Source organism: Spizellomyces punctatus (assembly GCF_000182565.1).
Source record: "Spizellomyces punctatus DAOM BR117 chromosome Unknown supercont1.6, whole genome shotgun sequence".
In the NCBI taxonomy this organism is placed as follows: Eukaryota; Fungi; Chytridiomycota; class Chytridiomycetes; order Spizellomycetales; family Spizellomycetaceae; genus Spizellomyces; species Spizellomyces punctatus.
Window position 1 is genome coordinate 208557 of NW_015971542.1, and position 26973 is coordinate 235529.

A 26973-nucleotide genomic window follows, 5' to 3' on the forward strand; every position below is an offset into this window, starting at 1 on the left:
CCACATTCCTACGCACACTGGGTACGCATCATGTCACCGGCAAAGACAGGCGCATCCCCTCCTGCTCCGACCACCTTTCTCGATGGTGCGGCTTACACTGTCACCCAAACAGAGGATTCTTTGACGATTACATTGCCAGTTCCCGACGAATATGACCCTAAACGCCGTGAGGGAGATGTGGTTGAGATACAAGAAAATACCCTCTTAGTTAAGGTTCAAGGAGAGGAGACTCCTCGACTCTCTGGCTGGCTTTTTCATCCCATCAACAAGTTTGACTCGGTGTATGACCTCCAAAGAGACGCAAGAACGGACTTGCGTCTCTTGAACCTAAACCTCACCAAAGCTGGTCCTTCCGACTCATTCATGCCTGCACCAACATACCCTGTCCTTTTTTCATCTGGTCTCAACACCCCTGCACCCATGCCGAAAGATGCAGCTTTGGACGATATGGACCCTCACTCGTTGTTCCTTCTGGCGGACTGGATGCTCAAAAGACTAGCAAAGCCCGACCGTGCTTTGGCATGGTACAGTAAAGCCGCAGAACGTGGCAGCATCATGGCGTGCTTGAAATTGGGAGCATGGTTTGAACTGGGTAAAGATGCGCACAAGGATATACCTGTGGAACGCGATCGTGCAAAGGCTTTCGAATACCACCTGCGTGCGGCCGATCTGGGACACCCGGAGGCCTGCTTAATTGTGAGCGAATGGTTTGCGCCGATGAGTCAGGATATGCTGATAAAGCTGCGACCTGGAGAAGAGGAGACTCAAAATTTGGGCGTGCAAACCCAGGAAAAGGATTTTGCCAAAGCGGTTAGCTATCTGGATCGGTTACGAGATATTGTCATCCAGCACCGGGCGACACAAGCTCCCTCGACTCGTGAGCTAATGGGATTGGCAATGTGGCGTGCTGGTGTCTTGTACGCCGAAGGCGGGAACGGTCTTCCTTCCTCTGCGGAAGGTATTTCCCAGTCGTTTGCTTATTTCTCTACAGCCGCACTGGACTACCGTCACCCGCGAGCTATGTGGTCTCTAGCTCTATACTATATAAATGGATTCGGCTGCGATCAAAACATCCCTCAAGGCGTCGAGCTGCTTAAAGAAGCTTTGGCCGCTGACCCAAAACTGGATCTCCCCCCGCAATTTCAGGGGCTCGATGGCATTGGCCTGGATATCTTAGTCGGAGTGGAGAAGGAAGCGAGAACGGTGAATGGTGTCGAGCCGGGCAAAATCTTGGATGTGGAGAGTCTTGTCAACGCTGCTCGACGTGTGGTTGAAAAGGCGGGAGGCAAGGAAAAAGTGGAGGACACTGTAGAAAAGGCTTTGAAAGAGTTGGAACTTTCCGTTGTCAAGGTTAACATGATGGAAGAACCCGCTGGCACAAAGGCAGAAGCAAAGGTAGAGGAAAAAATTCATGTAGAAAAGTCTGCTAAACTGAAGAAAAGAAGAGTATCAAAAGCGAAAGCGAAAGCCAAGTCCAGAACGCGGAACACTGGGTGGTCTGGTATGGAGATTGCTGTGGGAGTGGGTATTGTCGCAGCTGTGGGGGCTGGGCTGTGGATCTGGATGCGGAGCTCAAAAGTCAAAGCTTGAGCCATCCCGAACCTTTCCTTTCGCACACTTGTATACACATTATTTATTCATGTCAGCATTTTTTGCATGTTCCAATATCATTAAAACTTTTTGGATCGAGGGTCAATGTTTGTTAAAACACATGCAAAAGCAACAGCGTCGCTGAGTTTACTATTAATAGAAACAGCCCGTTGAAAGGAAAGGAGACCGTAGCGGCCATCAACATTGCCTAATGCTTTTCCTTGCTGCTATCGACGTTGACTGACTGCGAGAAACGGCACATGAAGTCAAGGGGAAGCGGTTCATCAAATGACAAAATGGTGATACAGCACACAAGTCGTGGAATCTGCTAGGTAGATAGAGGCGTTCTTTCTTTGGCTATCTTTTTACATAAAGCATCTCACCTCGCTCACCACCCTCCCTCGTCCATATCCACCGTACTTCAAAGCCCAAAATTAACCTTCAACCCACAACTCTCCTGACAGAAACGTATCCATCATGCGTCTAACAACAGCTCTAACTGCGCTCTTCAGTCTCTTATCGGCAACAACAGCACTGGCCCAACTTCAGGTCCCTAACTGTCTTCCAACTGATGTCGAGTGCTTTATGACAAAGGCCCAATACACCGTCCTCGGTACGATCACCTCTAACAATGCAAACTCGACAGACCCAGGTGCATCTCCCGCAAACTACAATGCAACGATGCTGATTCAGTGTGTGTACGCGTCCTTTGGGAACAACAAGGGAACTGGAGCGAATATGGCGAATAATCAATTGACGGTAACGGGCTTTGGATTCCCGAACCCGAATTGTCCTCCAAACACTGGTGCCCAAGCCATAGTGAACTCGTCCTCTATCTACTTTATCTACGTTGCGACGAGCGTGCCTCAGGGTGGTATGCCAATCTACACCGTTTTCAACCCTTGTGGAGGTGGGATCCCTTTCAGTGACGAGAATTTGAACAAGCTGGGAGCCATTGTTGCCAAGAACCCGCAGAATGCGATTCCCCCGGCAAACCAAGGAAATCCAGCAAAGTGCACTCTCCCGACTCCCACACCGGTCTCGACCATAGCGCCGACAGCAACAGGGTCTAACAAGCCATTGGAGTTGCCTTCGAATGCTGTTGTAATTCCTCAGTGGACTGTGTTAAGTGTTGTTGGCGCGATCTTTGTTACTGTTCTTACTGTGGTCTTGGCCTAAATGTACATTGTCTCTTACTGTCTTGTAATTTTACCTTATATATAGTCTATTAACATCCATAGTATAAATGTTTTGATCGTTTATTTGCAAAGTATTACGTGGTCGAAAATGCAAGGTGGCAGGCGAAGCCTATGCCTCCTCATTAGCGTCGTCACCATCACCATCGCCGCCAAGTATTGGCTTGAACCCCTTCCACTCCATATTCAAATCTACCTCAACCCGTCGATAAACAGCCAAGAATTTGTCTCCTTGATTTCGCTCCACTTTTTTGCCCTCTTCGGTTTCCTTCATAACACACGGCACGCATGGATCATCCACCAGATCATCATCCGGAATCCGCTCAAACAATGGATGTTCATCTAAATGCTTCACCATCCACTCGTGGAGGTCCCGCACATCCGTAACAGTGTATAGTATGCCTCCAACACGAAGCATATATGCGTATTCAGAGAGTAGTGTCGAGGTAACGATACGGGCTTTGTGTTTCCGCTTCTTGAAATGTGGATCAGGGAACAGGAAAAACATTTTGGAAAGTTGTCCTTTACGGAAGAAATTGGGAGAGAACTTCATGGCGTTCATCCGGGATACTGAGATATTTTGGTAGGATCCTGCCGCATCAATGGCTTTATCCTTGTTCTGCTCTCGAAGGGCTTCGATACGTTTATGAACGTAATCCTCAACTTTAACTCGGATTTCCATTCCGAGCATGAGTGTGTTCGGAAAGAGGGGAGATAATGATACTAGGTATGCATCATGCTCAGTAGTGTGTGAGTGCCATCTTCTCTTTCATTTGCACATACCAAGCAAACCCCCATATCCACATCCTATCATATATAAAAGGGTACACCAACAGGTCAGTTACCATCGCCCAGATTCGATTTACGTTGAACACGCACCAATATCTGCAAATTCCACAAACTTTTCGGGCTGCCCCTCCTTCAATGGAAACCACGCTGGATAGTGTCTTGACCAGTCATACTCTTCTGGTCTTACTGGACTGAGCAAAATTTCAAGGCATTCAGCTCCTTCCGGTTGATGTAGAAGCGGGAGTCACACACTCACTATTCTAGTTGATGGTCCGAAAAAGGGTTTGCATGTGCACTGGGACAAGCGATACACAGGTTGAGGATGCTGAATGAGTTGTAGACAAGATTCAAAATACCTACCGCTGCCGAAAATATCGCTTCTGAGGAAGCTTTGAGGAGGCATTCTCGCTCCCAGTTTGAGTGTCGGGGTCTTGTGCTTCTGGCATTGTCGTGCGTCGAAAGTCGCTTGGGTACTGCGACGATCTCAAAAGGTCTTCATTATGGCTGTTGCCATGGTATCTGATATCACATATCGTATATATTCCAAGGGCACCTCAAAAAACCACCGAGATATCAACATCTTTCTTTCCCAATAATGTACACCCCAAGGACCAGCCATGAAAAGAAACTAGCTACTTTTTCTGTGTTATGATTTTCCTCAAATCTGCAATATTTTGAAGTACCTACGATTGTATGGTAATCTGAATTTTAGACCGCGTCGTATAATTGACACCGCAGGCGCTTCTTACCACTGTGTAATTATCGCCGTTCTGCAAGTCGGTCGCTGAAAAATTGTATTGCTTCGCTACCCCCGTGGCCTCTGCGGCCTTCAAATAGTTGTTTATATTCTCAAGCCGTGCGAAGGCGAATTTTCCAGTGTTGATTTTCAACGAAGAATCAGGACGCACCGCGTTCATCAACCTGTTGGCAAATGGTAAACATGGGGGACAAACATAAACCAGTAGCGAAATCATTGTCAGCGATTTGTAGTTGAAACATACCGGCATAGTAATTGGCCGTCCTTCAATAATTCCTTGAGGTCTGCAGGGTTGGTAGGACTAGACTCTCCGATGGTCTTGAAAATCCAATCCTTCAGCTCTTTCTCATCAACATCACCCAACTCAAGCCCAGTCTCCTGCGACTGGGTCCTACTCAGACGTCCGGGTTTCAACTGTCCAGCCATCATACCAGGATTCAATCCCATCAAAGGGTTAATCCCACCCATTCCTGCAATCTTCTTCTTGAACTCCACAGCAGGATCTTCAGCGGGCTTTTCTTCAACCATTTCTGGAGAGGTAGACTGGGGCAACCCCAACTATTTAGAGACGCTAACGGGTGGTTGATAGAGTAGATGTCGCTCACCAGTACATCTTGGTCCAGGTTCTTTGTAGTTCCCTCTGAAGCAGAGGACTAGCGTAGAGAGCGATGAGGAAAAGATAATATAGCAATGTAAATCGTAAACCACATCCCCCCACCTGACTTTTCGTACTTGTCCGTGTTCGAGGAGAGGGTCGTGCTTTCGTTGCCTGTACCAGAGCTTGACGTGAGAAGATCTGATAAAAGGACTTCTCAAGAAAGTATTCGTACGTGCTCGAGCTTTCTCCCCGAATTTGCCAAGACTGGAAGTGGCCCCCCTTTTGCCGCCTTTAGACTTTCCAGTTCTGAAGTTAATTCCGCGACTCTTTGACGTAGTTTCTCAATTTCACTCAGATCCTCTTCAGCAACGCTCTCTCGCTTTTGATCGCCTTCCGAGCGGCTTGACGCGATCTTCTTCATAACATCTTCTGCTGACTTTCCATCCGCTACCAATGGTACGCCCTGCGCCAATTCTTCGGTGACTGCAGAGGTATCGTCGGCAACCGAGCGAATTGCAGACCCAATATTTTCCAGCTGCTCGGTCGCACATCGGGAAGTCTCAGCGGCAATGATCAGTTCATTTTCGGTCACTGCCGACTCCGCCATAAATTCCATATTGGCAATCCGTTCTTGAAGCTGACCAATTTGTGCATCTGTTGCATAGAATTGCAAAGGGTCAGGGCGTTCCCATTCTGTTTTGAATTCAGATATCTTCAATGTTACGAACCCTTCGCCTTGACCGCTTCTGTCAACTGCACTACTTTTGATTGCAATCTTGTCAGAACGTCATCTGGTGGCAATGGTTTGCCATGGACGATGCAGATTATTGAGTTCCGATTCCGGGTTTGCCAAGCACATCGGAGAGTACAAGTCTCCGAATCGCACAGCTCCAGCTTCCCGCCCCCTTCAGTACCTATGTCCTCGGTAGCCCGTCGTCTCAAAATATCAGCGGAAGGTGATATATCCATAGATTCGCTGGAAAAAGGAGAAAACAGAGAAGGCTGTCATGTTGAGCCTTTAGCTGTATTAAGCAGGTGGCAAGTCAATTGAACGCACCTCAGCGCAGCCTCCGGCGGTTGTAGGGGCGAATACTATGTTTAATACAAAGTTAGATGAGGGCATTTCCATGAAGGTTTCAGTCTGTTGCTGCTCACCACCCAACCCCCGGTGGGTGCAACTGCAGGGTCGGCCTTCTCAGTCATTGTCATCGCCGTTCCTTGCACACGGTGAACGGCGGGCAGCATCCGCGTTCTGGTTGTTCCCCGCTACGAGTCACCGTGCCCCACGGCTTCTAAATGTAGACAAATGATGTCTGCAGTAATACAAGCGCTTGCTTCTCCGAGGTGAAGGACGACTCTGTTCCTCAGATTTCCATTAACACTTACTGCATGGTGCAGCTCTCCATTCAACTGTAACCTGATCGTCGCACTGTATCTAAACCATGGAGCAACCAAAAATACATAAGCGGATATATAACGATACTCCCCGCTCTCCGCCAAAGCGTCATTTGTATGTTCCTGTCAGACATCCACCTTCTCCGTCGTCGGACTTGTTTGAGAAGTCTGGAGAGGACGCTGTTCATACTGTTGTGAAAGAGGATGATTCTGATTCGACAAACTATAGTGTGCTGCTGCCGGTATCAGCGACGTTGCAACGAGACCAAACCCCCGACTCAACAGTCTCGGAACTTTTTGCAGACGGATCTCGTGGAAACGCAGGTTCACGAGACCTTTCTACGGACAGAGCATCAAATCGTTGCGATAATTCCAGAGGTAGTCAAGTTTCTACCCCTAGTTCAGTAGACAAATTTAGAAGACGTAACCCCATATCGCCAGTAACGTCTGGATCGTCAACAGCGGGAGACTCACCAGAGCCAAATAAGCCAGAGCTAGGCCACGAGACGATATCCGGATGCGATTCAGCACCAACTAGCGAAAAAGGCCGACCGTTGTCGAAGGAACATACTACGATGGCCCCCAAAATGTCATCCAAGCGAAAGCGCAGTTGTGACCTTTCTGCCGAGTCACCACGAAATGGATTCGTCCCAAAAGATGTAAATGTCGATGAGGGCAATCGTGCCAATGCAGTAAAAGGGCCTGAGGGTGCGGCGAAAACTGCCAATAGAAAAACTCCTGCTACGACAAAACCAAAGATAAGACGAAGAAATGATCATCGTCACTTGTCGAAGAGGGCCATGGAGCCTTGTATCAGTGCTCTGGATGTTGTCAAAGAACATCTGAAACTTTACTCGTTGCGTGAGTATTTGTCTGTGGCAAACATTTGAAAATTGTTCAGAAAGATGCTAAAACCTGCCTGAAAGTCTCAGAATCAGGAACCCGCGTACGTGAAGAATCGGATATGGAGACCATTGAACTGCAGTACCCTGGGGAAAGTGCTTCTGAAATGTAGGCTATCTGTGTTCTGTTGTTGGCATCTCAGACCGTTCTACTAACACTCTTTGGGCACCGTAGCTTCCCACTCGTCGTATCACGGAAAGCTTTAGAATACAATCCAATCAAAGACATCTATGCAACAACTCAGTTTATTATCGAAAATTGCCTGAAAGACGAACATGCAGCGCGTTTCGGTGATACACGGTCCGGCATACTTCGAAGTATACAAAAGGCATGTAATCGGAAAAACGCAGAAGACCTGAAGGCAGGAATAGCGGCTTGGAATGAGGAAATGAGCGCTCTCAAAAAGAAAAAGATCTTTGCAAGTTGTGAATTTACTGGGCCTGCCGCAAGTTATCCTATGATAGCACACATCCTAGAGCAAGCATATTCACGATCAGTAGCACCCAGCTCAAGTTTATTAAATAATTACGAAGGTATATAAGAGACGTGCGCTTCACCCTGAACCATTTCTAAGCTTTCGTTTCGTTATGTCTTAACCTTTTAGGGTTCTCAAATAACGTTTACGGTGAAGTAAAGCATAATTTTGTAAATACCATTATCAAGGAGGCCAACATACAACCAAACCATGTATTTGTGGATATGGTACGTTTCGTTGTTGTCAGAATTGTTATCAGATGGTGCTGATACTGCTGACGCTGTCACCTTAATCTTAGGGCAGTGGTATCGGAAATGTTGTGCTACAAGTGGCAGCACAATGCCTATGCGATTCATATGGAATAGAAATAATGGAAACGCCGGCGAAGCTGGCAGCTAAGCAGAAGAAAGAATTTGTATCCCGCATGAGGTTCGGTTTCATCGCACTTGTTCTCGGCGGTGCTATGCATCAGTCTAATGGTGACTTTTTATTTGCTGAACAGATATTACGCAAAGCCTTGTGGCAGAATCACGTTGAAACACACTGACTTCCTTGAAGACAATGAGATGCACGAAGTCATCAAGAAGGCCGATGTCATCTTTGTCAATAAGTCGGTACCTCTACTGTTGTATAACCGGTTTGTGAGACTATCCTTAACCAAGTTCCTCAGCTATGCCTTCAGTGCCGAGTTGAATCAAATGATCCTAGCCAAGTTTTTGGACTTGAAAGAAAATGCAATTGTAAGTAACCTTCCCGCATGCTACTGGTATCGTTACATTTAATTAGAGGCTGATCGAATCTCGTACGCAGGTCATTGCGCTTCGTAGTTTTGTTCCTGTTGATCGCCCAACAGCGCGAAGTGCTCGACGAAGCAATGCCATTGAATCCATTTTTAGAGTGAAAGAGGTAGGTCACGTTCAGCCGCAACTATCCGAACGCGTTGATAACTTACGAGGCTCTTAGCATTACTTTGGTCGGGATAATGTGTCATGGATGAACGAAGGAGGACAGTACTATATCCACACTGTCGACCGTCGACAACTCGCTAAATTATCAAGATGATTCATACAGTGAAATATCCGTTTTTGTAGATGATTTCTGTTCCGCCCTTACTGTGTCGTGTAATTATGAAGGAAATGTAGTGTACAGTAACTAGAAAGCATTCAATGCCAGATCCCCTAAGCAATTAATGTCGCCATGCAGTGACATTGTAGCGTTGAAAGAACGTTTCAACCACATGCCCTGCTGAACTCCAGCCATGGAACGATTGAAACGTTCTTCATATTTTCTTCCACAGTCGGAAGTTTCGTTAAATGCCTGAAATTCATGGTCCTTCTAATCGCTCATCCAAAGTCGCACTTTCCTCCAAAGTGGAGGACGCTAGCTATCCTGACTTGGATGTCAGTATGTGGCGGATTCAATAGGATCGAAGGCTCGAAATTAGTGTGCAGGAGCAAACGTGGTGCACAAGTCTGTCATATGAGTAGCGAGTCACTGCGGGTCATCGAAGCGATAGGTATTCTCCTACGAGCACAATATATGTGAGCAAAATGCTTTAACAACTGATAGCAGTTTTCAATTCGTTTGCAATTACCTCAAGGATTTCGTCCAACTTCTCCTTCAGCCACTCCACTACCGAAGCATCTGCACAAATGTCATTATATTAGCTTCAGTTCTTGAACTCAAGATATCTCAGAGTTTACGCTTCCCATATACCGCACCTATGAAGAGATGAGTTTCGTCCAGTGACTCGAATATAAATCGAGATTCACCATTCTCCTCTCTTTTGTTATCGAGATCTATCACAATCTGTTTGACGGCAGGATCACTGTATGTTGAGAGAAAAATGTACAAGACGATGTTAAGGACAGAGTTTGGTGTTGTCTAGTAGAACATGCACTTGCCATTCCAGAAGAGCTCCTTTTGTTGCTCGGACCATGGCGAAAATGGGATTTGCAAGCGTCGTTTGCAACGCGATCGATCAGCGGATTGACAACACATGAATAAATAGTATGATGTTATGGCATTGCATTCTAACGTCAGTTGGTTTATAATACAAGTTCAAACACTACTCGATGATTCTCTGGGTGGTTATATGGAACCCAAGAACTTCTTGTTGCTTTTGGTTAGTTCAACACCGTTCTGAAAAAGGCATAGTTTGCAATCAAAAGTCAAAGAATGACCCTTGGAAAGGCTATTGTTCTACGTTGTTCGTAAAGTCTCGCACTATGGTGTTGGCCGGAGGACTCACTCGCAGTCCATTCTCGTCAACGTAATATATTGTGGCAATGTTGTCGTCAATGCGCTGAATACGGCGCCCCAGAAACATCGAACTCGGGCACATTCTGGTCCTTGAAGGAGTAGATCCCGTTACACGGCATCTGCATGACTGTTTATTATGTTACCCTGTTCTGTCTCTCCGTGTGTATAAGTAACCACCTTCGAATTGTGTTCGCAGAGTCGTCATTTCAAAGGTAGCGCGGTTCAGACGACCAGTTATAACTTGAATTCTTAGCCTCACACACTATCTGTCATGGTAATTGATAGTCGACAAATCTATATACACTTGTAGAAGCCCATCTCTCTTATATATCGACTGTTTCTGCTGATAAGGGTGTTCCGCACCAATCCCAGGCCCGACTCGCCAAAACGTTGTACGAAAAATGCTTGCGAACCAACCATGTACCCGCCGTGTAAAGATATCCATGATAGGAAAGCTGAGCTACACCGCGGTGCTATTTGAGATGAACAAACGTTATAAGGGGTAGCTCTCATGAACATACAGGGGGAAGCCACTTACCAAGCCGAAATACAAGTAGATTTGCGGCAGCACGGGACTTCTCTCCACCAACTTGATCTCGTCATCTTTTAATCCCTTCTCCCTGCCCTCAACCAATTTCACCACGTTTTCAATGGCAACTGCTGCATGTGCAAATGCCGATATTCCGGTCTTAATATCCGGGAGATCCACCACATCTCCTCCCGCAAATACATTTGGGAATCGCGGATCGGCAATTTGAAGGCTTGGCTTCACCAGGACATACTTGTTTTCCGGATTGATCGATGCGGGGGAGAGGGTGCTGAGGAGTGCGCTGTTGGGGATCATTCCCGTGCAAAGGATTTGGAGATCCGTCGTAATGGAGAGCCCGGCCCGTGTTTTAACGACAATTTCCTTGCCATCATCCTTGAAACCACCAGGGGGAATGATGACACGATCCCCAAGGATTTGCCGTACTCCGAGGTTCTTAAGGATGGAATATGCTCGCCGATGTAGACCAAACTTGTACGTCTGAAGATACCGCGCTCGAGAATGAACCAAGGTCACTTCCTTTTCCGGATAGTGTTCTTTGATCTCTGCTGCCAATTCCAGTCCTACTGCTCCTCCTCCTACGACGAGCACTTTGTCCGACCGTCCTATTCGGGCTTGGTATTCCTTTAACACGGTCACACCCTCTTCCTTAGTGTTCTCATCACTCAAGCAACCTGGTCTTGGATGCTTTGCCCCAGCGCCGTACAACAAATACTCGTATGGAACTATTGTACCGAACCCATCCACAGACCGGTCCAGTTCCACGTGGGTAGGGGTAATGGATGTTGCGCATGCTTGAATGACACGCCCTTCCTTGGCACTTTTGAATAAGTTATCATATGGAGCAAAAAGCTCTTTCTCGAAACCTGGTATCACAGAGGCGCGCGGGAATGCAAACATGTAATGCATGTGGGAATGTTTTTCTATGATGATAAGGCGATAATTTTTCGGAAGGGGAAGAGAGTAGCGAACTTTCATTGCTGTTGCAATGCCTGTAATTTACAATGCAGGAGATCAATACTTGTGCCTTTATTCGAACATGAAGTTTACACGTACCAAATATCGATCCCCCGATGATAACTATATTTTTATATTCCTCTGCTCCAATATCTACGGCCTGTGCGGTCTTGATGACTTCCTGGCCCTTAAGAGGCAAGCCCTGGTGCTGCTTTCTTTCTCCCGCAAGGTGTGAAGCAATTTGATACAAGGTTGGCGCTAGTCCCTGTGATGAAACTTCATGAAATACGGCCGAGCATGTGTCGAACGCATCGTTCATGGTGGGGCCCAGGAATGGCACCGAATGCAGTGCCTCGGTACAGCGTTGAAGTCTAGAGATGTTTGGGCCGAGCATTGCGGAAGGAAGGAGGATTGTTTGGAGGCCATGGTGCGAAAACGTGGGTTTTATGTACGTTGAAAGTTGGAAGGAATGTCGTTCGGGCGCCAGGAAGCGTTGTTGAATGAACCCTATTGGTCGTTGTTACCGATGCTACAACCTTATTGTTGCATGGTAACGGATGGCACAGCAGTCGAGTCGGAAGACTAGCGCGCTGTTACTTGAGAGCATGAATGAAGACTGGGGAATTATTTGCATGATATGTTTTCCGATGAAAACAAAATTCTTAAAGCAGGTAACTTTCATACCGTATATGAGCAGCCGTGGGCTGCTTCATCATGTGTAAGAAAATGCAAACGTCAATGTAGCGTGGCAGCTTATTGAATCAACATGAAAATGGGTCCATTTGCAGCCATCTGATGAGTGGAACCTACTCTTTCTTTCCTCTGTCCTTTTGTTCTTTATCTCTCGACTCTCAAGCGAAGAATCATGAGAAGAATGGGGATCTGGTGCCGAGAACCTCGCCCTCCTACCATCCACCATCCCGGTGATACTAGTTACCCGGTTAGACCAACTGTAGTGTATCGCATGCGTAATAAGACCTGGTAGTAGCTTGCTTCATCCGTGGGTCATGCCCATCTAACCAGTCAAGCTTACGGGCATTGGGCATTTGATCGCATTGGCGTCTCTTATTTGTCGCCAGACTAAGCCACTGATCCGGACCAAATCATCTGGGGACAGTGGGGACGCTCCTGACGATTACCATCCTGCTTCTCAACGACGATGGTAATGGTCAGCATCGAGGGTCAGAATCTGAAATAATTAATAATAAATATATGTCTTTTACACTCATGACGTCGTAACAGCTGTGCTCACTATCGAAGTTTCGAACGAGATGCCGAGATGCCTGCTTCTGGTGCTCCTTAGAAACCTTGACCGTACGTGGCTTCATTCGTCCTGGAAAATGAAAGCATACTGCTACCAAAGTGTGGAAAGTGTGAAGTGAAGTTTGAAAGCTTTCTGCAGCCAAAATCTGAAGAAGAGTGTGTCATATGATTGTTCGATTGTGAACAGTATTTTGACCATACCCATGGTTATAAGAGCCCAAGGCTCACATGTGCATCATTCCGATAAGAATGCTAGATAGAAAGCTCCCAAGAATCGGCGAATTGCAAGTTCCAGTATTGACCTCCACCTTTTTATATTTGTGGAGCCTGAAAGGACGAGCTTACACGATTGTGTTTAGTCACATGATCACGCCAACCAACCTCTCGAGTTTCAACGGTGGAGAACAGACTCGTCGTAAGAGCTGTCACTGACTGGAAAACGCCATCCACCATGCTAGCATCAAACCCTCACGCTGAAGTCAATCTCCGTCGACTTCTGGCCAAGTTCGAATCCAACTTGGCAACTTTCCAAAGTGACGGCGACTCCTCCGACAAGGGCCCGTTTGTGCTGGCCAAATACCAAGCAGTGAGTACTCAATGTCTCAGTTGTCTGAACGTGAACATTAACTTAACACACTTATTTGAGAATATATCGCATCTGCACCGCCTGTTGCGCACGATTGAGACTGACTCTGCAAGAAAATGTCAGGATTCAGTACTGTCCGAGTATCGGCGTAGAGTGGAGCAGTTGGAAGATGTATTGGACCAAAGTCGACTGGTGGGTATTATGCATCTAACTATCGTGTTTTCCGCAGCTGTTGATCTGTTCTGATCTCTGATAGTTGTCATCGGTGGAGAAGACTGTATCATCTATACGAAAATTATCCTGCCTGCCTGATTCAGACCCTGATGCTGCGGAGCGAGTCAAAGCTGCTGATCGTATTCTGACATTGCAGAGAATGGCGGAGGAGGATTTAAGAGCGGAGTTATTGGAGGTCGGTGCTTTTGTCTCCAGATTTCTTCTGTGACTTCCCTCACATTGCTTGTAGTCAACACGTGAAGCGAGCGGGAGGGTATCGATTCTGGGGAATGAGCAACAGACGCTGGATGAGGCCAGGGAAGGTCTGCGTCACCTGCTTTGGTTGGGACTCATTGATTAGTCTGGCCGTGGCCCTCTGACCCATCTCGGTTTGCAGAGCTCCTGTCCACTCCTCAACGCGACCTTCGTAAACGAAAGTATGTTCACATGAACTTTGCTTTAATGTGCCCTTTCTCACAATTTCCCAGTCATAAATCGCATAGCGCATCTCCCGCTTCAGCTTTGGACACACCAGAAGACCTGACCTTACTCTTAGACCACGACAAAAAACTGCAAGAGCAGATGGCGGAAGATATGGCCCACATGGCTGCTCAATTGAAGCTAAATAGTCTGGCACTGAGGGATGGATTGAAGAAAGAGTCCAAGGTATCTTCCTTGGTTATTGCAGAGTACGATTACGACAGGTGCTGATGTTTGCTTGTCGTAGGTTTTGGACGAAGCACATCATCATCTCTCGACAAACGTGTTCCGACTACAAAGAGAAGGGCTTCGACTGGGGACGCTCAATATCACAGCCAGATCTACCACTTGGATGGTGTGGCTGACGGTATTGTTCGTGTGTATCGCATTTGTCTTTACCTTTGTGGTCATGAGGCTCTTCAAACCGCGGGTAGAGAGTCCAGTTGTGGTTGCGCCAAAAGGTCCACATGTGGGTGAGGACGATGGGTGGTTGTGGTAGACAAGCCACGAGTGAAGGGGATGTACATATGATTTTTTCTTTAGGATATTAGGATGAGTTTTATTAGCCGTCCCGGGCAGGATAATTGTAGATTGCACAGCATTTGGTAAATAGAACTTTTTAAAAGCTAAAAGCGGATTAACTAAACTATCGAACATATCATGCACTATTTTCCATTCCGAGTTTTGACCTCTAAGCACACATGTGGCGCAGTAGGCGCCTGATCATGTCGACGATCGTCACTCTAGCTGGTGGTAAGGAGCATCTGCCAATTCAACACTGACAACACGAACTTGCGAGATATGGAGAATGGCTCAAACCTGGTGACGGGTGCAGCAGAGGCTCTTAAACGCCATACATGTTATGATCTACTACCGGTCAGCTACAAAATTATTGTACTTGACACATCTCTATTGGTGAAAAAAGCCTTGGCAGCTTTACTTCAACATGGTCAGTTCCCTCGTCTACGCACTCTGGACTATAATACCCAGAATACCTCACACAATACGTTTCATGCAGGAGTTCAGTCGGCTCCGCTCTGGGATTCTTCTGAGCAGCGGTTTGCCGGAATGTTGACTGGTGGGTAGTGGTCTGTAAAATGATACACTCGAACATGCACTGAAAACTTGGCCTTTTAATTTCGCCTTCAGTAACGGATTTTATCTACCTTATTCGATATTACTATAATCACACGTCCTACGAGTCTGCCATCGAAGAGATTGAACAGCTGCAAATAGCCGGGCTCCGAGGTTTATCTTTTGGATTTCTCCCCGTACATGTTTGAGAAACTCATTGATTTGGGCTTTCAGATATCGAGCGAAAAATGGAAGTTCTACGTCCTCGAAATATATCTATCCATCCAATGCAAACGTTGTACGAAGGTATGAAAATAATGGGTGCGGCCTGATGTGTGACACTACGGGATATTGATCGTTCGTTGCTTTAGCAAGTAAACTTCTATTAGATGATCATCTCCACCGCCTTCCGCTCGTTGATCGAAGTGGTGATCAGGAGACAGTGGTATCAGTAGTCACCCAGTACAAGATTCTGAAATATCTTGCTGCGAATGTAAGGAGGTGAATACTAGGAAGGCGCATACGTGTGTGAGAACTTGGTGGTCAACACCGGTGCTCACAAACCCCTCTGGCAGGCACCTGCCGTTACCAAACTAGATGTCACACTGAAAGATCTTGGCATCGGGACTTTTGAGAATCTTGCCACGGCGACAGCAACAACACCACTCATTACAGTACTTAATCTGTTTATAGAACGAAAGATATCCGCCGTGCCCATTGTAGATGACGAAGGTAAGAACGTCTGAGACTGATTGGCCAAGTCATAGGGGCATTTAATCTGAGTTGTCTGCGCAGGAAATGTGCTGGATGTGTATGAGAAATATGATGTCCTGGTAGGAATCCATGTAGTGTAATGGGATTGTCAGCGGAGCAATCCTTCTTGCAGAAGGTCTCACGGTCTTTCGGTTCCTCGAAAACAGATGCTGGCGCGGGAAGGGGCTTACTACGATCTAGAGATGCCCGTAAGCGAAGCATTAGTGAAGCGATCACCGGTAGGCTTCCGTCCCCATTGCTGCACATATATGTATCCTAAGATTGACGATCAATGCTTATTTCCGCCCCAGGATTTTGAGGGTATCCACACATGCACTCTATCAGACACATTAGGTCATGTTCTAGAGACCATTCGCCGAATGCCCGTACATCGATTTATTGTTGTTCAAGATAACAAGTTGAAAGGCGTTGTCTCACTCAGCGATCTATTGGGGTATTTGATTGAACACTGAGAGAATACAGTTTGTTAAATATCCTTGTATATAATGTGTGAATAATACATAATTGGACGTGCGACGTGCTGGGATGTGCGTGAATGGGATTAACGAGTGTTTCGATGTCACAGAGGGGACTCGTGCGCGCGGATATGTGCGGCAAGTTTGGCTTGCTTCTCGTCATGTCGTCGCAGCAGGCTGAGATCCAGGGACATGCTGATCTCTTTCCAATTGTCTCCGCAGTTCTTCCTGCCGCTCCAATTCCCTCATATTTTCTTTTTTCTGGGCTCGCCGACCCTCATCTCGTTCAAGACCGATCCTTCGAGTCTTTAGGAATTTGGTGAGTATTTAAGCACAGTCCAACCCGTTCCTGCACATGACCTACATGAAACTCCAACTCTTGCATGTAATGAACTGCGCCAATAGTCCCCAAGGTCACCACACATGATATACCGAAAGTAATCTTGGATGCTCTTGACATTGTTATTTTTCCAGTTGAATTCAAAGTGATCTGCTGTGAAAGAATTGATTTCCGATCACGGGCGCGGGTTCAGGTTGGTGAGTCAACGTCAGCTTGCGTGAGGGCTTCTCTCCCATTCGTGCATACTGTGAACTTTCACACGGTAATCAACTAGACAAGATGCATCCTCTTCCCCAATTACCGTCCGTTCTATCTTCATCCCGAACGTCTGCTCCCCAAAACACAGTCCCTATAGATCCCACCCTCATTGATGAAATTGAAAAGACTGCTGAGCAGGTATCAGCCGATGTCGTTCGGTTTCTCGGTAATTTGAAAACACGAATGGACGAGGTAGCCTAAGCAATGATGTTGCCGACTCGGCTCTTGAAAGTTGCGGTCTCAACTCTGACTGATGTAGATCACGTCATATACCCATGAATCTGTTGGCGTCAACCGACAAGCTGTAAATTCCCTTTCACATTCAATAGAAGAATCCATTGACCAAATGACAGGACTGATCAATGCTGTGGACGAATTAAGTCATGATATGACGGCCGTGCAGACGTTAGCCGGAGAAATGTGGGTGTTTATCTCGTCACTTTGGGCAACGCGCGTCCGGACCTGATGATGCTTACTTCCAATATAAACCCCCAGCAAGACAATAAAAGATGCACTGGATCGAGTAGAGTCGATTATTGGGAAGTAATGCTCGAATAGAGGCAAAATTGGAGAATACGGAAGGCTTATAAGCCTGTTGATTGAAAGCACTTGCTATCATTTTCTTTCCAAAGAATTGGGCAATCGGCGTGACCCACGTATAGAGCAAGGCAGGTCAGGCCGCAGCCGTACTCTTCGAAGAGGAAAAATGGAGTTGGGTTTTCAATAAATATATCCAATCCGCACTCCGCGCACCTCAACCTGTTCTCCAAGTACGTTCGGGGCTCATGTCTCAGCGACCCAACCAGCTCGCAAGGGGATTGCTTGAAGCGCGAGCCATACCTGAACGCAAAGGGGCAAGCACGTAGCTTTAACGGGGGCCCATCCCAAGGGATTACCACCCGTTCCTTCTTGCTCGCAGTAGTACTCATCCCAAAGCTGACTGGTAAGCGCGAGTTACAAGTGCCCGTTATCCGCGCAAGACGGTCTAAGCCCACCCAACTTGCATAAGCCCTCCGGCACAGCGACCTAGGATCCTCTTTATGTTGTAGTTTGCCACCCGCTGGATGACAAATCCAGTCAAAGAGGACCATAAAATACTGGATGGGGCCGGCCTTTCTGACAGATTATTCCCGAGGGTCAAATCCCGCCATAATTACCGTCAAAGCGGAGTCTCCACTGCGCAGATGTTCTCGAGCCTTTTGGGCGAGACAATGCACATTAAAGTCTCTACGCTTCGACACACACTTAGGGTTAGGTTCTCCCAGCGGATCTGCATTTTGGACGAGCCACATCACATGGAGGGCACACGATCCAGTTTGCAAATCTTTTGGTTGAAGGCCATGGTGGTCAGGCTGTTACGGGTGCACCAACTTGCGAGAGCAACAAAACCGCATATTATGAAAGGCTTATACAGGCTTAGCGGATCTTTTGTCGAGAACAGGGAGGCGGGATGAACATCCGGAAGTGGGGAAGAGATGAGGAAAACAGCCAGCGCGACCTGCCGTTGTTTTTATAGCGCGTAGAGCTACAACCCTGGTGGCTGGCTGTTTCATTTAGGATCCCTGTGACGTAAACTGTTCAAAGTCAGCTCGTCCCCGTGGGAGGATGGGGGAGCATCTTTACACATCTGCATCCGCCATCTTCTTTCTTCAAAGTACAATGCCCTCCATTACGAAATACGTTTGGAGTATCTTGCTTGGTCATGTCGGCGAAAATGCGCATCCTCTGCATCCCGGTGGGTATCTAGTATGTTTTCTTGCCATTGGAGGCACGCACATTGACGCTGTTTGTATGATACATAGCGGTTGTGCATGTTCCAGCTACCCTGTACCCTGTCGCATTTGCCAGTGATGTTGTAGGGCTTTTTATGGACAGGTAAATATAAATATGTTTTCTGGATTCTTTTCAACTGATGATACAGTGCTGAGCTGGTCAACTCTACGTTGAAGCAGGTTTCCGCCTGTGCTCTCTTTTGTAACCTCTAGGGGCCTTTACGCATTTAGTTATTATGCAACGGCTGCTTCCCTCATCTCAACCATCCCAGCTGCATTGACTGGCTTTGCGGAGTTCTTCACCATCAATAAGGAGAGGAGCCCGGAGGCAAACCGGACCGCATATTGGCACGCAGGACTGAACATTAGTGCTGGTATGTAATGAGTGGTATCATGACTTGCGCGCACTTGGGCATTAAATGACTGGTATCCCATAACCAGTTGCGATTGCATTGTTCAACTTCCTTACCAAGCGTCAAACGGTGGATTTTGCCCCTTACAAGTTCAACATCTTCCTGTCAGGTGTAGGACTGACGGGAGTCTTGTACAGCGTGTACCTGGGCGGAACGCTGGTATACAAACATGGTGTTGGAGTCAGAAGAATGGGGGAAGGAAAAAAGGCCAAGGTTATCGAAGGCAATCCAAACTACGACCTGGACTCTGAGTTGGGTGTGCCTCAAGTAGGGAAAGGTTGCTGTTGACTTGAAAACAGGGCTTGAATCGTGCAGATTTCAATAGTCTCGCAAAACTATCCATTTTACAATGTGCCCATGTGTAGTAGTTAAAAAAACAATTGACTGCAACTCCTCACCTACCAAATAGTGACCGTACACAGCCTGGCAGCACGGCTTTGTCAAGTCGACGCACTGTCCGATACGGCCGGACAGCAGTGCACGGACAGAGTCCGCGCTTTTGCGTGTCTTCGACTGCACCTTACCACTGCGGGTACTTTTCTGGAGGGACTGATGGTAGATGAAGGGTCCCGGGCTGTCGTGACCTATAACGAAGTAGAGACAATGCTGGTGAATATCGGTGGTCTAGCGCCCCCTGGCCAGTTTTAGAAGGTACCGCCCAACATTTGAGATACTTTTCGTCTTGTATCTCGCCCATTGCTGTTGCAAATCAATAAATTGGACATTATGGGCAAGTGGCAGCTCAGAATACATAGTCTATTATAATGTGCTCAGAACTACGAGACACCACTGATCCTTCCTGTTCCAAATCGCATTACAAAGTGACGCGAGTCGAACCTGAATTTTTGTTTAACACAGCTCCAACTCGCCATGGGCAAACGGAAATCTCGCCCTCACCCCAGTAAAATATCAAAAAGCACAGCGCCTTCCCAACGCTTCCCCACTCTCTCCTCCCTCACCAGAACGGAGCTCCTTCTGCAAACTTTAAGAACGTCCCAGCCTTCCAATCCCGCACACCCATTCAAACTAAACCAACGGATTCTCCTCATTGGCGAAGGCGACTTTTCGTATGCTCGTGCTCTCGCAACTTCCCTTGGCAAAGGCCAGAATATCATCGCAACATCCTTTGACACTAAGCCGGCGCTGATACAAAAGTACCCGCATGTGCAGACCATACTGGGTGAACTGGTGTCTTCCGGTGTGACAATTCTTCATAACGTCGACGCAACCGCCCTCACTTCCAACAGCAGGTTGAGCGCTCTTACGGCACAAAACAAGTTTGATCGTATCGTTTTTCAGTTCCCGCATGTGGGAGGGAGTCAGCAGGCCGATGTTGAGCAAAACAGGGCCCTCTTATCAAACTTTTTCGCCCAGGCACAGCAATTGATGAATGCTAATGGTGAAATCCACGTAACGCTACGGGATACTCCTTTTTACCGACAGTGGAGCATTGAGGATCTGGCCTTGAAAGAAGGTTTGGCAATGAAACAGCGTGTTCCGTTCGAAGGGGAGCGGATGCAGGCGCTTGGCTATACACCTCAAAGGACCCATCCGGCTGTTCGGGATGCTCCGACCCTTGAGAACGCCTTTGTGCACGTTTTCGAGATGCGGGCCGACAAGCCTGCTACAAAAAAGAAGGAAGATATTCCATCGCATGGGCTGGCAAGGAACATGAAAACAGCATCAGCGTCGACCATACCCAAAAAGTCGAGGGCCGGTGCCATTGGCAAAAAACCGAAACAGATGCGCGGAAAAAGGGGAACAAAGAGATGACAGGATCTGAATATGGCATCACAACAGGATATTTCCGCCAGACTATGCACTAGCTTTAAGGTAGGGAAGGACCCCAACGCGCCATTATTCTCGGCTTCATCGTCTGTTACCCTTTGCGAAACCAAAATTTGTCACAGTGTGGGCATCTCTTCTCGGGTCACCATGTCGGCGAAGTTGTTTCATCTAAAGTTAGAGCCCGTCAATGCCTCTGACACCTCAAATGTAGATATAACAGTGATGTATCATTATTTATACACGTCAATTGCTTCAACTCGCGTGATGTAGCAGAGTACGGCATTCTCGCGCGTAGTGATCGCCATATTTGCACTAGCTCTTACCGTAAGAAGTTTCAGGGCTAGCATTTCGTATGCCACACATTACGCATATAATGCGAATCTAAACCCTTGTTTCATGAATACAGGTTATACTTGATATATGGACACCTCTGTTCATGTACCACTCCTACACCGTTAAACAATTGGCACCCCATTATGTAGGTTATATAGTGCATTAACTCAGTACATGCGCCCAGTCACCGCCCATATCTTCTCGCAATCTTGGTTACAGTGTGCCATAAAAGGGTGTTCTTATTATTATTACGTTCGACCGCAGTCGAGTTTCTTTTGCACCTGCTAAATAGTAACCGTACACAGTCTGGTCAAGTCGAAGGACTACAGTTCTGTCCGATAGGCCGGACAGCAACGACGCGCTTAGTGCACGGACCGGGCCAATCAGAGTGCACGCAAATTTCCTATAAAGTCACCGTGTCGCCCCAGCTTTTCGCGCACTTCCACACTGCTCACAGGGCACCTCATCTGTTGCGACGGTACGAGGTGAAGTCCATTGCGATGGCCCCAAGTTAGGTCAATCCCACCCCGGGTGTCTGCGGAGACCTGGGAGGATGTGCATTGCGATGCCGGCTTTGACCGAAGCGTAGAGCGAGCTCCACTTTTGCAGATGCGTTCTGCACTACTTTGCCGCAGATGCGTTCTGCTCCACTTTTGCAGATGCGTTCTGCTCTACTTTGCCGCAGATGCGTTCTGCACTACTTTTGCAGATGCGTTCTGCTCTACTTTGCCGCAGATGCGTTCTGCTCCACTTTTGCAGATGCGTTCTGCTCTACTTTGCCGCAGATGCGTTCTGCTCTACTTTTGCAGATGCGTTCTGCTCCACTTCTGCAGATGCGTTCTGCTGATGTGTTCTGCTCCAATCGCAGCTGGTCTGCGCAGCGATTGCTCCCATTCGCGGAACGGGGATGAGGGATGTGAGGATCCGAGGTTTAGGTGGGATTGTCAGGGTGTGTTCAATTGATTCTGCAGCTGGTCTGCTTCAATTACGACGGCATATACTAACTGCTTGTGCTCCATTTCTTTTACATAGTGATTGCCAGTTGACCGTTCGTGGAGTCGCCATGATTACCGGGCCCGCGTCCTTAACCGCAAGCACCTCTGTGATCGGTGAAAGCGGGTTGCACTCGGAGTGTTTTGTGGATTTGTGGATCAGTTAGAGCATTTGCTTGGGGGGGGATGTCGCACGATACTAGTAGGAAAAGTTGGAAAACGGAGGATATCGGACAATGTCGGTGGTAAATAGTTGCCACGATATATCAAAGTAGCTACATGATTTGATGAATGTATCTTGAGACGCAGGGAAACATTTATGGATGTGAGCCAAGCTGGAGAGCACGCATTATCTAATGGCCAGGCATGCGTAGGTTTTGGGAAGGAAGAAAGCTCTGAATAACTTGACGTGACAGATGCGTGATAGAGTCGGCCACCCCACTTTCCATATTCCTTAGCTTTTACAATGAAATCACGAAAAGTATAGGTATACTTACCTGAGTGGGTGAGAGATGCGCTACGACAAGCAAGTGATGCACAGTGATGCAATGCCTCTATATACACGGAATGCGTGAAGGACTAAAATAAGTGTAAAAGATATGGCGCAATCAAAGACGTTTTACGGGATAAATGCATGATATAGAATATAGAGAACTGCTTCCATAGGATATGAATAACAATAAGCTGCATCTTGTGTTTTATCCGGTCTTCTGTCGAGTGTGTTGCGCGCACGCATTTCCACTAGTTTTGTTGCATTACCTCGGGCGCTCACAGTATTTCGCTTTCGGTATGTAATTAAGGCTTAACGGAGTTTCTTTCAAAAGCTCACCTCCTACATAATGACGGTAACAGCTGCCGACTGTCTTTGTGAAGTCGAAGGACTGTCCGATACTCTCGGACAGCTTAGTGCACGGACCGGGCCAATCAGATTGCTCGCACGTTATCGGATTACGCGTGGCGCAGGAATGTACCCCTTGACGCGTTCGCCTATATAAAGGGGGTGTTCTACCCCATCGTCTTCCCCATCAACTTTCTCCTTTCGACATCTGCCGTCAACGTTCCCTCTTCTACATCCGCCGCAGAAGTATGAAAGACATCGCCGAGCCTCTCATACCCCACAAGTACTTTACTGGGCAACACCCGCAAGTATGGAGCCCCCAACAGTTTTGGGCTAACGGCGGATCAAAGTTGGAACACCCCGCGAATGTCTATTACCGCTCATTGGAGCATATCAGGAATAATGAAGAAGGTTTTGCCGCCGAGCGGGCAGCTCAATTGCTGGACAAATATGATGTGAGTTATTTTGCTAGTTCTACTTGTCTGCATCTCAGTGGTAGTGGTGATGCCTGCGCGTATCTCTTCAACTTTCCTGTTTGCGCGCATTCGTAGCTGAGCTACGCGTCCGATGCCAAACAGCTTGGGACATTGGAAGCTAAGGAGCAGCACCGTTACAGGTGGACTTTTCGAAATCCTCCAGAGCGGTAACGCGATGCTGAACATGCGGCACAATGACAGTAGTCATATGTGATCCATGGGTGGAGCGGCTCATGCTATGACCCCCTCTACGCTGCTCCTCCAGCGCAGTCTTCACCATGATAGCCTCCCCTAACTCTTCCCCACGTGCCGCGATACTTTCGTTGGTGCACGGATTTGAAATCGGTGCGAAGAGGCGAAATCGGCGCGAGGGCTCGGTGTTCGGGGAACTACCACTGACGCGCAAGTGGATTTACATTACTGACCCATCCGTCCTCAGTCTGTCATCTTTAGACTTAAGGGCCGGAAACATGGATGCATTTCGCGTTGTTGAATTGGCAGTTGAATCGACGAGCAAAGACATATCCTGCTCCACCGGTCTACCAAACAGTATGCCAACCTCTTAATATCTGATAGTATCTCCGTCAAGGTACGTAACTAACAAGCCTGAAACGTCTATTGTGCCTCCGGAGATGAACGTGTTGTGTCCGTGGGAGAAGCGTCACGTCCACGGACACGACACGTTCATCTCCCACGTCTGGCATAGCTAGGGGTTTGGTCGTTCACGTCCGCGACGCGCCCTGTAAGGAGGCCGTCCGAGGGGTCTGTCGCGTCCACGGACACAACGCGTCCATCTTCCATGTCTGGCGCAGCAAGGGGTTTGGTCGTTCACGTCCGCGACGCGCCCTATGAGGAGGCCGTCCCAGGGGTTTGTTGCGTCCGCGTAGCAAGGGCGTTTGGTTGTTCACGTCCGCGGACACGCCGACGGGGTACGTGGTTTTCACTGGGCGAACATCACATTGCATGGCAGGCTTGATGTTGTCCCACCGTCATATCCTTCTTTTGTATCGTTAAGCGGCATCCACCCGGTAAGTGTGCGATCAGAGAATGGATGGGTGAGAAATCCTCCGGCGAGAGGAACCACGAATGCAATAGTTGTCGCTTTTTCCCTTCGCACGTACCTGCTGGAAGGTGCCATCTTACGACTTTGGGATAGCATCTTTCACTACAGAGGCGTTACCTCTTGCCCACGGAAATTACGCAAGATGTTGCGGAAAGGATGTGCTTTGACGCATCTGACTAAACCTCTGAAGTTGCTACGACACCTGGGGCTTCTGACACAGCTAGGGGTCGATGACCGCCTTTGTTGGATTCGCCGTCGTTGCATTTTCCCGGTTGGTGTTGCAAGGTGATGAACCCGCGCTTTTGCGTGTCGTCGACTGCACCTTACCACTGCGGGTACTTTTCTGGAGGGACTGATGGTAGATGAAAGATCCCTTTAGGGGTTGTCGGGACCTATGACAAAGTAGAGACAATGCTGGTGAATATGCATTTGAGATACTTTTTCGTCTTGTATCTCGCCCATTACTGTTGCAAATCAATAAATTAGTGATTGCTGAACATTATGGGCAACTGGCAACTCAGAATAGACACTATATTGTGCTCAGAAACAACTACGAGAAACCACTGATCCTTCTTTTGCTAAATCGCATTATTAACAGTCTGACGCGTACACCTGGGCTTTGTCCGGATTCATCTTTGTACAATTGCACATTGCAGTTGCACTTGCTTCAGAAGGATAATCTACTGTAACACTGCAGCCAACTCAACACTATGTCGGCCACAGCTATATCTACAGCCCGTGCTGCATCACTTCTTCGTGAATTCGGCAGCTGTGAGCTCGCAGATGCGCTCACAAAGTTATCCATCCCAGCACACATCCCCAACGTTGTCCTTCGTTCGCCAGATCCTTCCTCCTCATCTTTCTCTTCAACTCGCATCTGCGGTCCCGCACATACAGTAGAGTTTGTTCCTGCAACAGATACCGTCTCACCTCGGCTTCCTTCCTCCATTCCCCACCACGTTGATGTCGCACCGAAAGATTCCGTTATTGTTATCAAGGCTCCGCTAACCACACCTAATGCCGTATGGGGAGGGTTAATGTCTGCTAGGGCGTCCCAGTTGGGTTGCGTGGGGGTAGTTGTGGAGGGTCGCATTCGGGATTTGAGAGAACATTGGGGCTTGAATTTTCCCGTCTTCTCCTCGGGCACATCGACCTTGGGTGCATCACCTTACGTGCGTGTTACCAGTGTAGGTGAGCCAATAACATTAGGAACAGAGTGTGGATGGCCCGTAGTGGTGCGTAATGGCGACATGATTGTTGCGGATATTGATGGGGTTGTACGAGTCCCGTTGGATCGTGTAGAGGAGGTCGTTCAAGTCGCGCAGAAAGGGGTAGAGACTGATGCAAAGTGTATGAAGGATCTGCTGAATGGGAGGAGCATTGTAGATGCATTTGCGGAACATCGCGGAAAGAAAAAAGGTGTGTACTTCATTTCATTACAAGAGTCTCATCATGTAAACTAATGTCCTTTAGCAACATCCTAGGAACGAAACCCAAATTGTAGACGATTAGAGCGATGTGAGATGTCAATTGATTACCCATTTTATTAGAGAGCTTCAAAGGCGTACATAGAAACCGTACGAGACAACAGAAGGTGCTTTAAGTTTACAATGAGACGATCAACATTGCGACAGGACGAAGGTCCATTTATTATCAATATATTGACCTATTTGGGAAGTGTATAGGCTGGTATTTGACCGTCCACCTTTTGCTTTTGTTTATTTACAATTCTATCCTGGTTCGTGAAGAGTGCGATCTTCATACATTAACGGGAGCCATTGCCTCAGTGGTCACATTGCTTAAAGGCAAGTGCAGGACCAAGATGAACAAGAGACGCGGTCCATACTTCCAATCCACTCGCGACCGAACAATATCCTGTGTGCAGTTGTTCACCATGATGGGCAATATGTACCGGGCGGACATACGGCCGACTCCCTTGATCACGGTAATGTCAACCACATATTCTGGACATAGCCAGATCGCACCATGTGAAACGTCTCTGAAGTTCGACTTGAGAGCGTCCCGCGCAACTCCCAGAATAACTGGTTCTAATCTCGGGGATGTACTCATAACCTTAGGCAGCACACATTCCTCTTAAAAGTTCCACCTAACTGGTGCGGCATAGAAGATTCATTGTCACATCTCAAGGGAGTTGCGTGCGATATCTGAAGCATCTGGGAGGAATAGTGGTGAAACAACTCAGGCATTTGACAAACCACTCTTGCCATCCGTGTATCGGCAATGCTTAATTAAGGACCCCTCCATAAGGAAGAAACATAGGCATTGAAGATTTCCCTTGCCGCCAAGGACGTGAAAATGGGGGATTCGCATCGCTGCGATACAGTCGTGGTGGTCATCGAAGATCATCAAACGTTACCAAACGCGT

The 26973-nt window shown here is 47.6% G+C and overlaps 14 protein-coding genes across 14 annotated transcripts; 10 read left to right on the forward strand and 4 right to left on the reverse strand.

Annotated features, from left to right (window-relative positions):
- Positions 1 to 13: 13 nt before the first annotated feature.
- Positions 14 to 1771, forward strand: SPPG_03766 (uncharacterized protein). Its single transcript, XM_016752015.1, has one exon. The coding sequence runs from the start codon at positions 31 to 33 to the stop codon at positions 1588 to 1590; it is 1560 nt and encodes a 519-aa protein (XP_016608679.1). The 5' UTR covers positions 14 to 30; the 3' UTR covers positions 1591 to 1771.
- Positions 1772 to 1908: 137 nt separating this feature from the next.
- On the forward strand, positions 1909 to 2830 carry SPPG_03767 (uncharacterized protein). Its single transcript, XM_016752016.1, has one exon. It carries the CDS (start codon positions 2068 to 2070, stop codon positions 2767 to 2769), a length of 702 nt encoding a protein of 233 aa, XP_016608680.1. The 5' UTR covers positions 1909 to 2067; the 3' UTR covers positions 2770 to 2830.
- On the reverse strand, positions 2764 to 4072 carry SPPG_03768 (tRNA (guanine-N(7)-)-methyltransferase). Its single transcript, XM_016752017.1, has 5 exons — positions 3936 to 4072; positions 3832 to 3870; positions 3666 to 3766; positions 3570 to 3593; positions 2764 to 3509 (listed from the first exon to the last, which is right to left on the reverse strand). Exons 1-5 carry the CDS (start codon positions 4019 to 4021, stop codon positions 2899 to 2901), a joined length of 861 nt encoding a protein of 286 aa, XP_016608681.1. The 5' UTR covers positions 4022 to 4072; the 3' UTR covers positions 2764 to 2898.
- A 21-nt stretch (positions 4073 to 4093) lies between these two features.
- On the reverse strand, positions 4094 to 6175 carry SPPG_03769 (uncharacterized protein; the record flags this gene model as incomplete). The annotated part of the gene is made up of 10 exons (XM_016752018.1): positions 4094 to 4258; positions 4325 to 4496; positions 4577 to 4875; positions 4938 to 4985; positions 5051 to 5101; positions 5163 to 5584; positions 5659 to 5721; positions 5845 to 5906; positions 5988 to 6022; positions 6086 to 6175. The coding sequence occupies 10 exons, from the start codon at positions 6173 to 6175 to the stop codon at positions 4208 to 4210; spliced, it is 1293 nt and encodes a 430-aa protein (XP_016608682.1). The 3' UTR covers positions 4094 to 4207.
- A 105-nt stretch (positions 6176 to 6280) lies between these two features.
- Positions 6281 to 8889, forward strand: SPPG_03770 (histone methyltransferase DOT1). Its single transcript, XM_016752019.1, has 9 exons — positions 6281 to 7186; positions 7252 to 7336; positions 7403 to 7761; positions 7833 to 7930; positions 8002 to 8132; positions 8206 to 8313; positions 8374 to 8443; positions 8514 to 8609; positions 8667 to 8889. The coding sequence occupies exons 1-9, from the start codon at positions 6373 to 6375 to the stop codon at positions 8763 to 8765; spliced, it is 1860 nt and encodes a 619-aa protein (XP_016608683.1). The 5' UTR covers positions 6281 to 6372; the 3' UTR covers positions 8766 to 8889.
- A 1213-nt stretch (positions 8890 to 10102) lies between these two features.
- On the reverse strand, positions 10103 to 11932 carry SPPG_03771 (uncharacterized protein). The gene is made up of 3 exons (XM_016752020.1): positions 11569 to 11932; positions 10504 to 11504; positions 10103 to 10438 (listed from the first exon to the last, which is right to left on the reverse strand). The coding sequence occupies exons 1-3, from the start codon at positions 11861 to 11863 to the stop codon at positions 10289 to 10291; spliced, it is 1446 nt and encodes a 481-aa protein (XP_016608684.1). The 5' UTR covers positions 11864 to 11932; the 3' UTR covers positions 10103 to 10288.
- Positions 11933 to 13142: 1210 nt separating this feature from the next.
- SPPG_03772 (uncharacterized protein) lies at positions 13143 to 14666 on the forward strand. Its single transcript, XM_016752021.1, has 7 exons — positions 13143 to 13318; positions 13379 to 13510; positions 13575 to 13727; positions 13782 to 13854; positions 13929 to 13968; positions 14020 to 14197; positions 14259 to 14666. Exons 1-7 carry the CDS (start codon positions 13184 to 13186, stop codon positions 14508 to 14510), a joined length of 963 nt encoding a protein of 320 aa, XP_016608685.1. The 5' UTR covers positions 13143 to 13183; the 3' UTR covers positions 14511 to 14666.
- A 102-nt stretch (positions 14667 to 14768) lies between these two features.
- On the forward strand, positions 14769 to 16384 carry SPPG_03773 (AMP-activated serine/threonine-protein kinase regulatory subunit SNF4). The gene is made up of 9 exons (XM_016752022.1): positions 14769 to 14960; positions 15030 to 15089; positions 15161 to 15259; positions 15320 to 15391; positions 15457 to 15578; positions 15661 to 15817; positions 15881 to 15918; positions 16006 to 16077; positions 16150 to 16384. Exons 1-9 carry the CDS (start codon positions 14813 to 14815, stop codon positions 16309 to 16311), a joined length of 930 nt encoding a protein of 309 aa, XP_016608686.1. The 5' UTR covers positions 14769 to 14812; the 3' UTR covers positions 16312 to 16384.
- A 492-nt stretch (positions 16385 to 16876) lies between these two features.
- On the forward strand, positions 16877 to 17666 carry SPPG_09141 (uncharacterized protein). Its single transcript, XM_016757298.1, has 3 exons — positions 16877 to 17104; positions 17172 to 17332; positions 17408 to 17666. The coding sequence occupies exons 1-3, from the start codon at positions 16934 to 16936 to the stop codon at positions 17457 to 17459; spliced, it is 384 nt and encodes a 127-aa protein (XP_016608687.1). The 5' UTR covers positions 16877 to 16933; the 3' UTR covers positions 17460 to 17666.
- An 834-nt stretch (positions 17667 to 18500) lies between these two features.
- SPPG_03774 (uncharacterized protein) lies at positions 18501 to 19499 on the forward strand. The gene is made up of 4 exons (XM_016752023.1): positions 18501 to 18647; positions 18715 to 18787; positions 18865 to 19058; positions 19126 to 19499. Exons 1-4 carry the CDS (start codon positions 18518 to 18520, stop codon positions 19383 to 19385), a joined length of 657 nt encoding a protein of 218 aa, XP_016608688.1. The 5' UTR covers positions 18501 to 18517; the 3' UTR covers positions 19386 to 19499.
- A 429-nt stretch (positions 19500 to 19928) lies between these two features.
- Positions 19929 to 21194, forward strand: SPPG_03775 (uncharacterized protein). Its single transcript, XM_016752024.1, has one exon. It carries the CDS (start codon positions 19968 to 19970, stop codon positions 20868 to 20870), a length of 903 nt encoding a protein of 300 aa, XP_016608689.1. The 5' UTR covers positions 19929 to 19967; the 3' UTR covers positions 20871 to 21194.
- Positions 21195 to 23238: 2044 nt separating this feature from the next.
- On the forward strand, positions 23239 to 25131 carry SPPG_03776 (uncharacterized protein). The gene is made up of 2 exons (XM_016752025.1): positions 23239 to 23503; positions 23964 to 25131. Exons 1-2 carry the CDS (start codon positions 23297 to 23299, stop codon positions 24015 to 24017), a joined length of 261 nt encoding a protein of 86 aa, XP_016608690.1. The 5' UTR covers positions 23239 to 23296; the 3' UTR covers positions 24018 to 25131.
- Positions 25132 to 25190: 59 nt separating this feature from the next.
- SPPG_03777 (bifunctional 4-hydroxy-4-methyl-2-oxoglutarate aldolase/oxaloacetate decarboxylase) lies at positions 25191 to 26327 on the forward strand. The gene is made up of 2 exons (XM_016752026.1): positions 25191 to 26006; positions 26061 to 26327. The coding sequence occupies exons 1-2, from the start codon at positions 25298 to 25300 to the stop codon at positions 26069 to 26071; spliced, it is 720 nt and encodes a 239-aa protein (XP_016608691.1). The 5' UTR covers positions 25191 to 25297; the 3' UTR covers positions 26072 to 26327.
- On the reverse strand, positions 26216 to 26936 carry SPPG_09142 (uncharacterized protein). The gene has a single exon (XM_016757299.1). It carries the CDS (start codon positions 26655 to 26657, stop codon positions 26346 to 26348), a length of 312 nt encoding a protein of 103 aa, XP_016608692.1. The 5' UTR covers positions 26658 to 26936; the 3' UTR covers positions 26216 to 26345.
- Positions 26937 to 26973: the final 37 nt, after the last annotated feature.

What these genes read in the sequence shown, in the direction of transcription:
- SPPG_03775 (XM_016752024.1), top strand. Translation starts at nt 19,968, where the DNA reads ATGGGCAAACGGAAATCTCGCCCTCACCCCAGTAAAATATCAAAAAGC.
- SPPG_03767 (XM_016752016.1), top strand. Translation starts at nt 2,068, where the DNA reads ATGCGTCTAACAACAGCTCTAACTGCGCTCTTCAGTCTCTTATCGGCA.
- SPPG_03768 (XM_016752017.1), bottom strand. Translation starts at nt 4,021, where the DNA reads ATGCCAGAAGCACAAGACCCCGACACTCAAACTGGGAGCGAGAATGCC. An exon ending in TCGGACCATCAACTAGAATA is followed by an intron (nt 3,767 to 3,831) that starts GTGAGTGTGTGA and finishes AATTTTGCTCAG; the next exon opens with TCCAGTAAGACCAGAAGAGT. An exon ending in TGTGGAATTTGCAGATATTG is followed by an intron (nt 3,594 to 3,665) that starts GTGCGTGTTCAA and finishes TATATATGATAG; the next exon opens with GATGTGGATATGGGGGTTTG.
- SPPG_03776 (XM_016752025.1), top strand. Translation starts at nt 23,297, where the DNA reads ATGAAAGACATCGCCGAGCCTCTCATACCCCACAAGTACTTTACTGGG. An exon ending in AATTGCTGGACAAATATGAT is followed by an intron (nt 23,504 to 23,963) that starts GTGAGTTATTTT and finishes ATCCGTCCTCAG; the next exon opens with TCTGTCATCTTTAGACTTAA.
- SPPG_03772 (XM_016752021.1), top strand. Translation starts at nt 13,184, where the DNA reads ATGCTAGCATCAAACCCTCACGCTGAAGTCAATCTCCGTCGACTTCTG. An exon ending in TATTGGACCAAAGTCGACTG is followed by an intron (nt 13,511 to 13,574) that starts GTGGGTATTATG and finishes GATCTCTGATAG; the next exon opens with TTGTCATCGGTGGAGAAGAC. An exon ending in TAAGAGCGGAGTTATTGGAG is followed by an intron (nt 13,728 to 13,781) that starts GTCGGTGCTTTT and finishes CATTGCTTGTAG; the next exon opens with TCAACACGTGAAGCGAGCGG.
- SPPG_03770 (XM_016752019.1), top strand. Translation starts at nt 6,373, where the DNA reads ATGGAGCAACCAAAAATACATAAGCGGATATATAACGATACTCCCCGC. An exon ending in TCTGAAACTTTACTCGTTGC is followed by an intron (nt 7,187 to 7,251) that starts GTGAGTATTTGT and finishes CCTGCCTGAAAG; the next exon opens with TCTCAGAATCAGGAACCCGC. An exon ending in ACCATGTATTTGTGGATATG is followed by an intron (nt 7,931 to 8,001) that starts GTACGTTTCGTT and finishes CCTTAATCTTAG; the next exon opens with GGCAGTGGTATCGGAAATGT.
- SPPG_09141 (XM_016757298.1), top strand. Translation starts at nt 16,934, where the DNA reads ATGCATCCTCTTCCCCAATTACCGTCCGTTCTATCTTCATCCCGAACG. An exon ending in TGAAAACACGAATGGACGAG is followed by an intron (nt 17,105 to 17,171) that starts GTAGCCTAAGCA and finishes TGACTGATGTAG; the next exon opens with ATCACGTCATATACCCATGA. An exon ending in CAGACGTTAGCCGGAGAAAT is followed by an intron (nt 17,333 to 17,407) that starts GTGGGTGTTTAT and finishes ATAAACCCCCAG; the next exon opens with CAAGACAATAAAAGATGCAC.
- SPPG_03771 (XM_016752020.1), bottom strand. Translation starts at nt 11,863, where the DNA reads ATGCTCGGCCCAAACATCTCTAGACTTCAACGCTGTACCGAGGCACTG. An exon ending in CATCGGGGGATCGATATTTG is followed by an intron (nt 11,505 to 11,568) that starts GTACGTGTAAAC and finishes TGTAAATTACAG; the next exon opens with GCATTGCAACAGCAATGAAA. An exon ending in TCTACTTGTATTTCGGCTTG is followed by an intron (nt 10,439 to 10,503) that starts GTAAGTGGCTTC and finishes CATCTCAAATAG; the next exon opens with CACCGCGGTGTAGCTCAGCT.
- SPPG_09142 (XM_016757299.1), bottom strand. Translation starts at nt 26,657, where the DNA reads ATGAGTACATCCCCGAGATTAGAACCAGTTATTCTGGGAGTTGCGCGG.
- SPPG_03766 (XM_016752015.1), top strand. Translation starts at nt 31, where the DNA reads ATGTCACCGGCAAAGACAGGCGCATCCCCTCCTGCTCCGACCACCTTT.
- SPPG_03777 (XM_016752026.1), top strand. Translation starts at nt 25,298, where the DNA reads ATGTCGGCCACAGCTATATCTACAGCCCGTGCTGCATCACTTCTTCGT.
- SPPG_03774 (XM_016752023.1), top strand. Translation starts at nt 18,518, where the DNA reads ATGGGGGAGCATCTTTACACATCTGCATCCGCCATCTTCTTTCTTCAA. An exon ending in TGCGCATCCTCTGCATCCCG is followed by an intron (nt 18,648 to 18,714) that starts GTGGGTATCTAG and finishes TATGATACATAG; the next exon opens with CGGTTGTGCATGTTCCAGCT. An exon ending in GTAGGGCTTTTTATGGACAG is followed by an intron (nt 18,788 to 18,864) that starts GTAAATATAAAT and finishes ACGTTGAAGCAG; the next exon opens with GTTTCCGCCTGTGCTCTCTT.
- SPPG_03773 (XM_016752022.1), top strand. Translation starts at nt 14,813, where the DNA reads ATGGAGAATGGCTCAAACCTGGTGACGGGTGCAGCAGAGGCTCTTAAA. An exon ending in GTTTGCCGGAATGTTGACTG is followed by an intron (nt 15,090 to 15,160) that starts GTGGGTAGTGGT and finishes TTTCGCCTTCAG; the next exon opens with TAACGGATTTTATCTACCTT. An exon ending in TGAAATATCTTGCTGCGAAT is followed by an intron (nt 15,579 to 15,660) that starts GTAAGGAGGTGA and finishes CCCCTCTGGCAG; the next exon opens with GCACCTGCCGTTACCAAACT.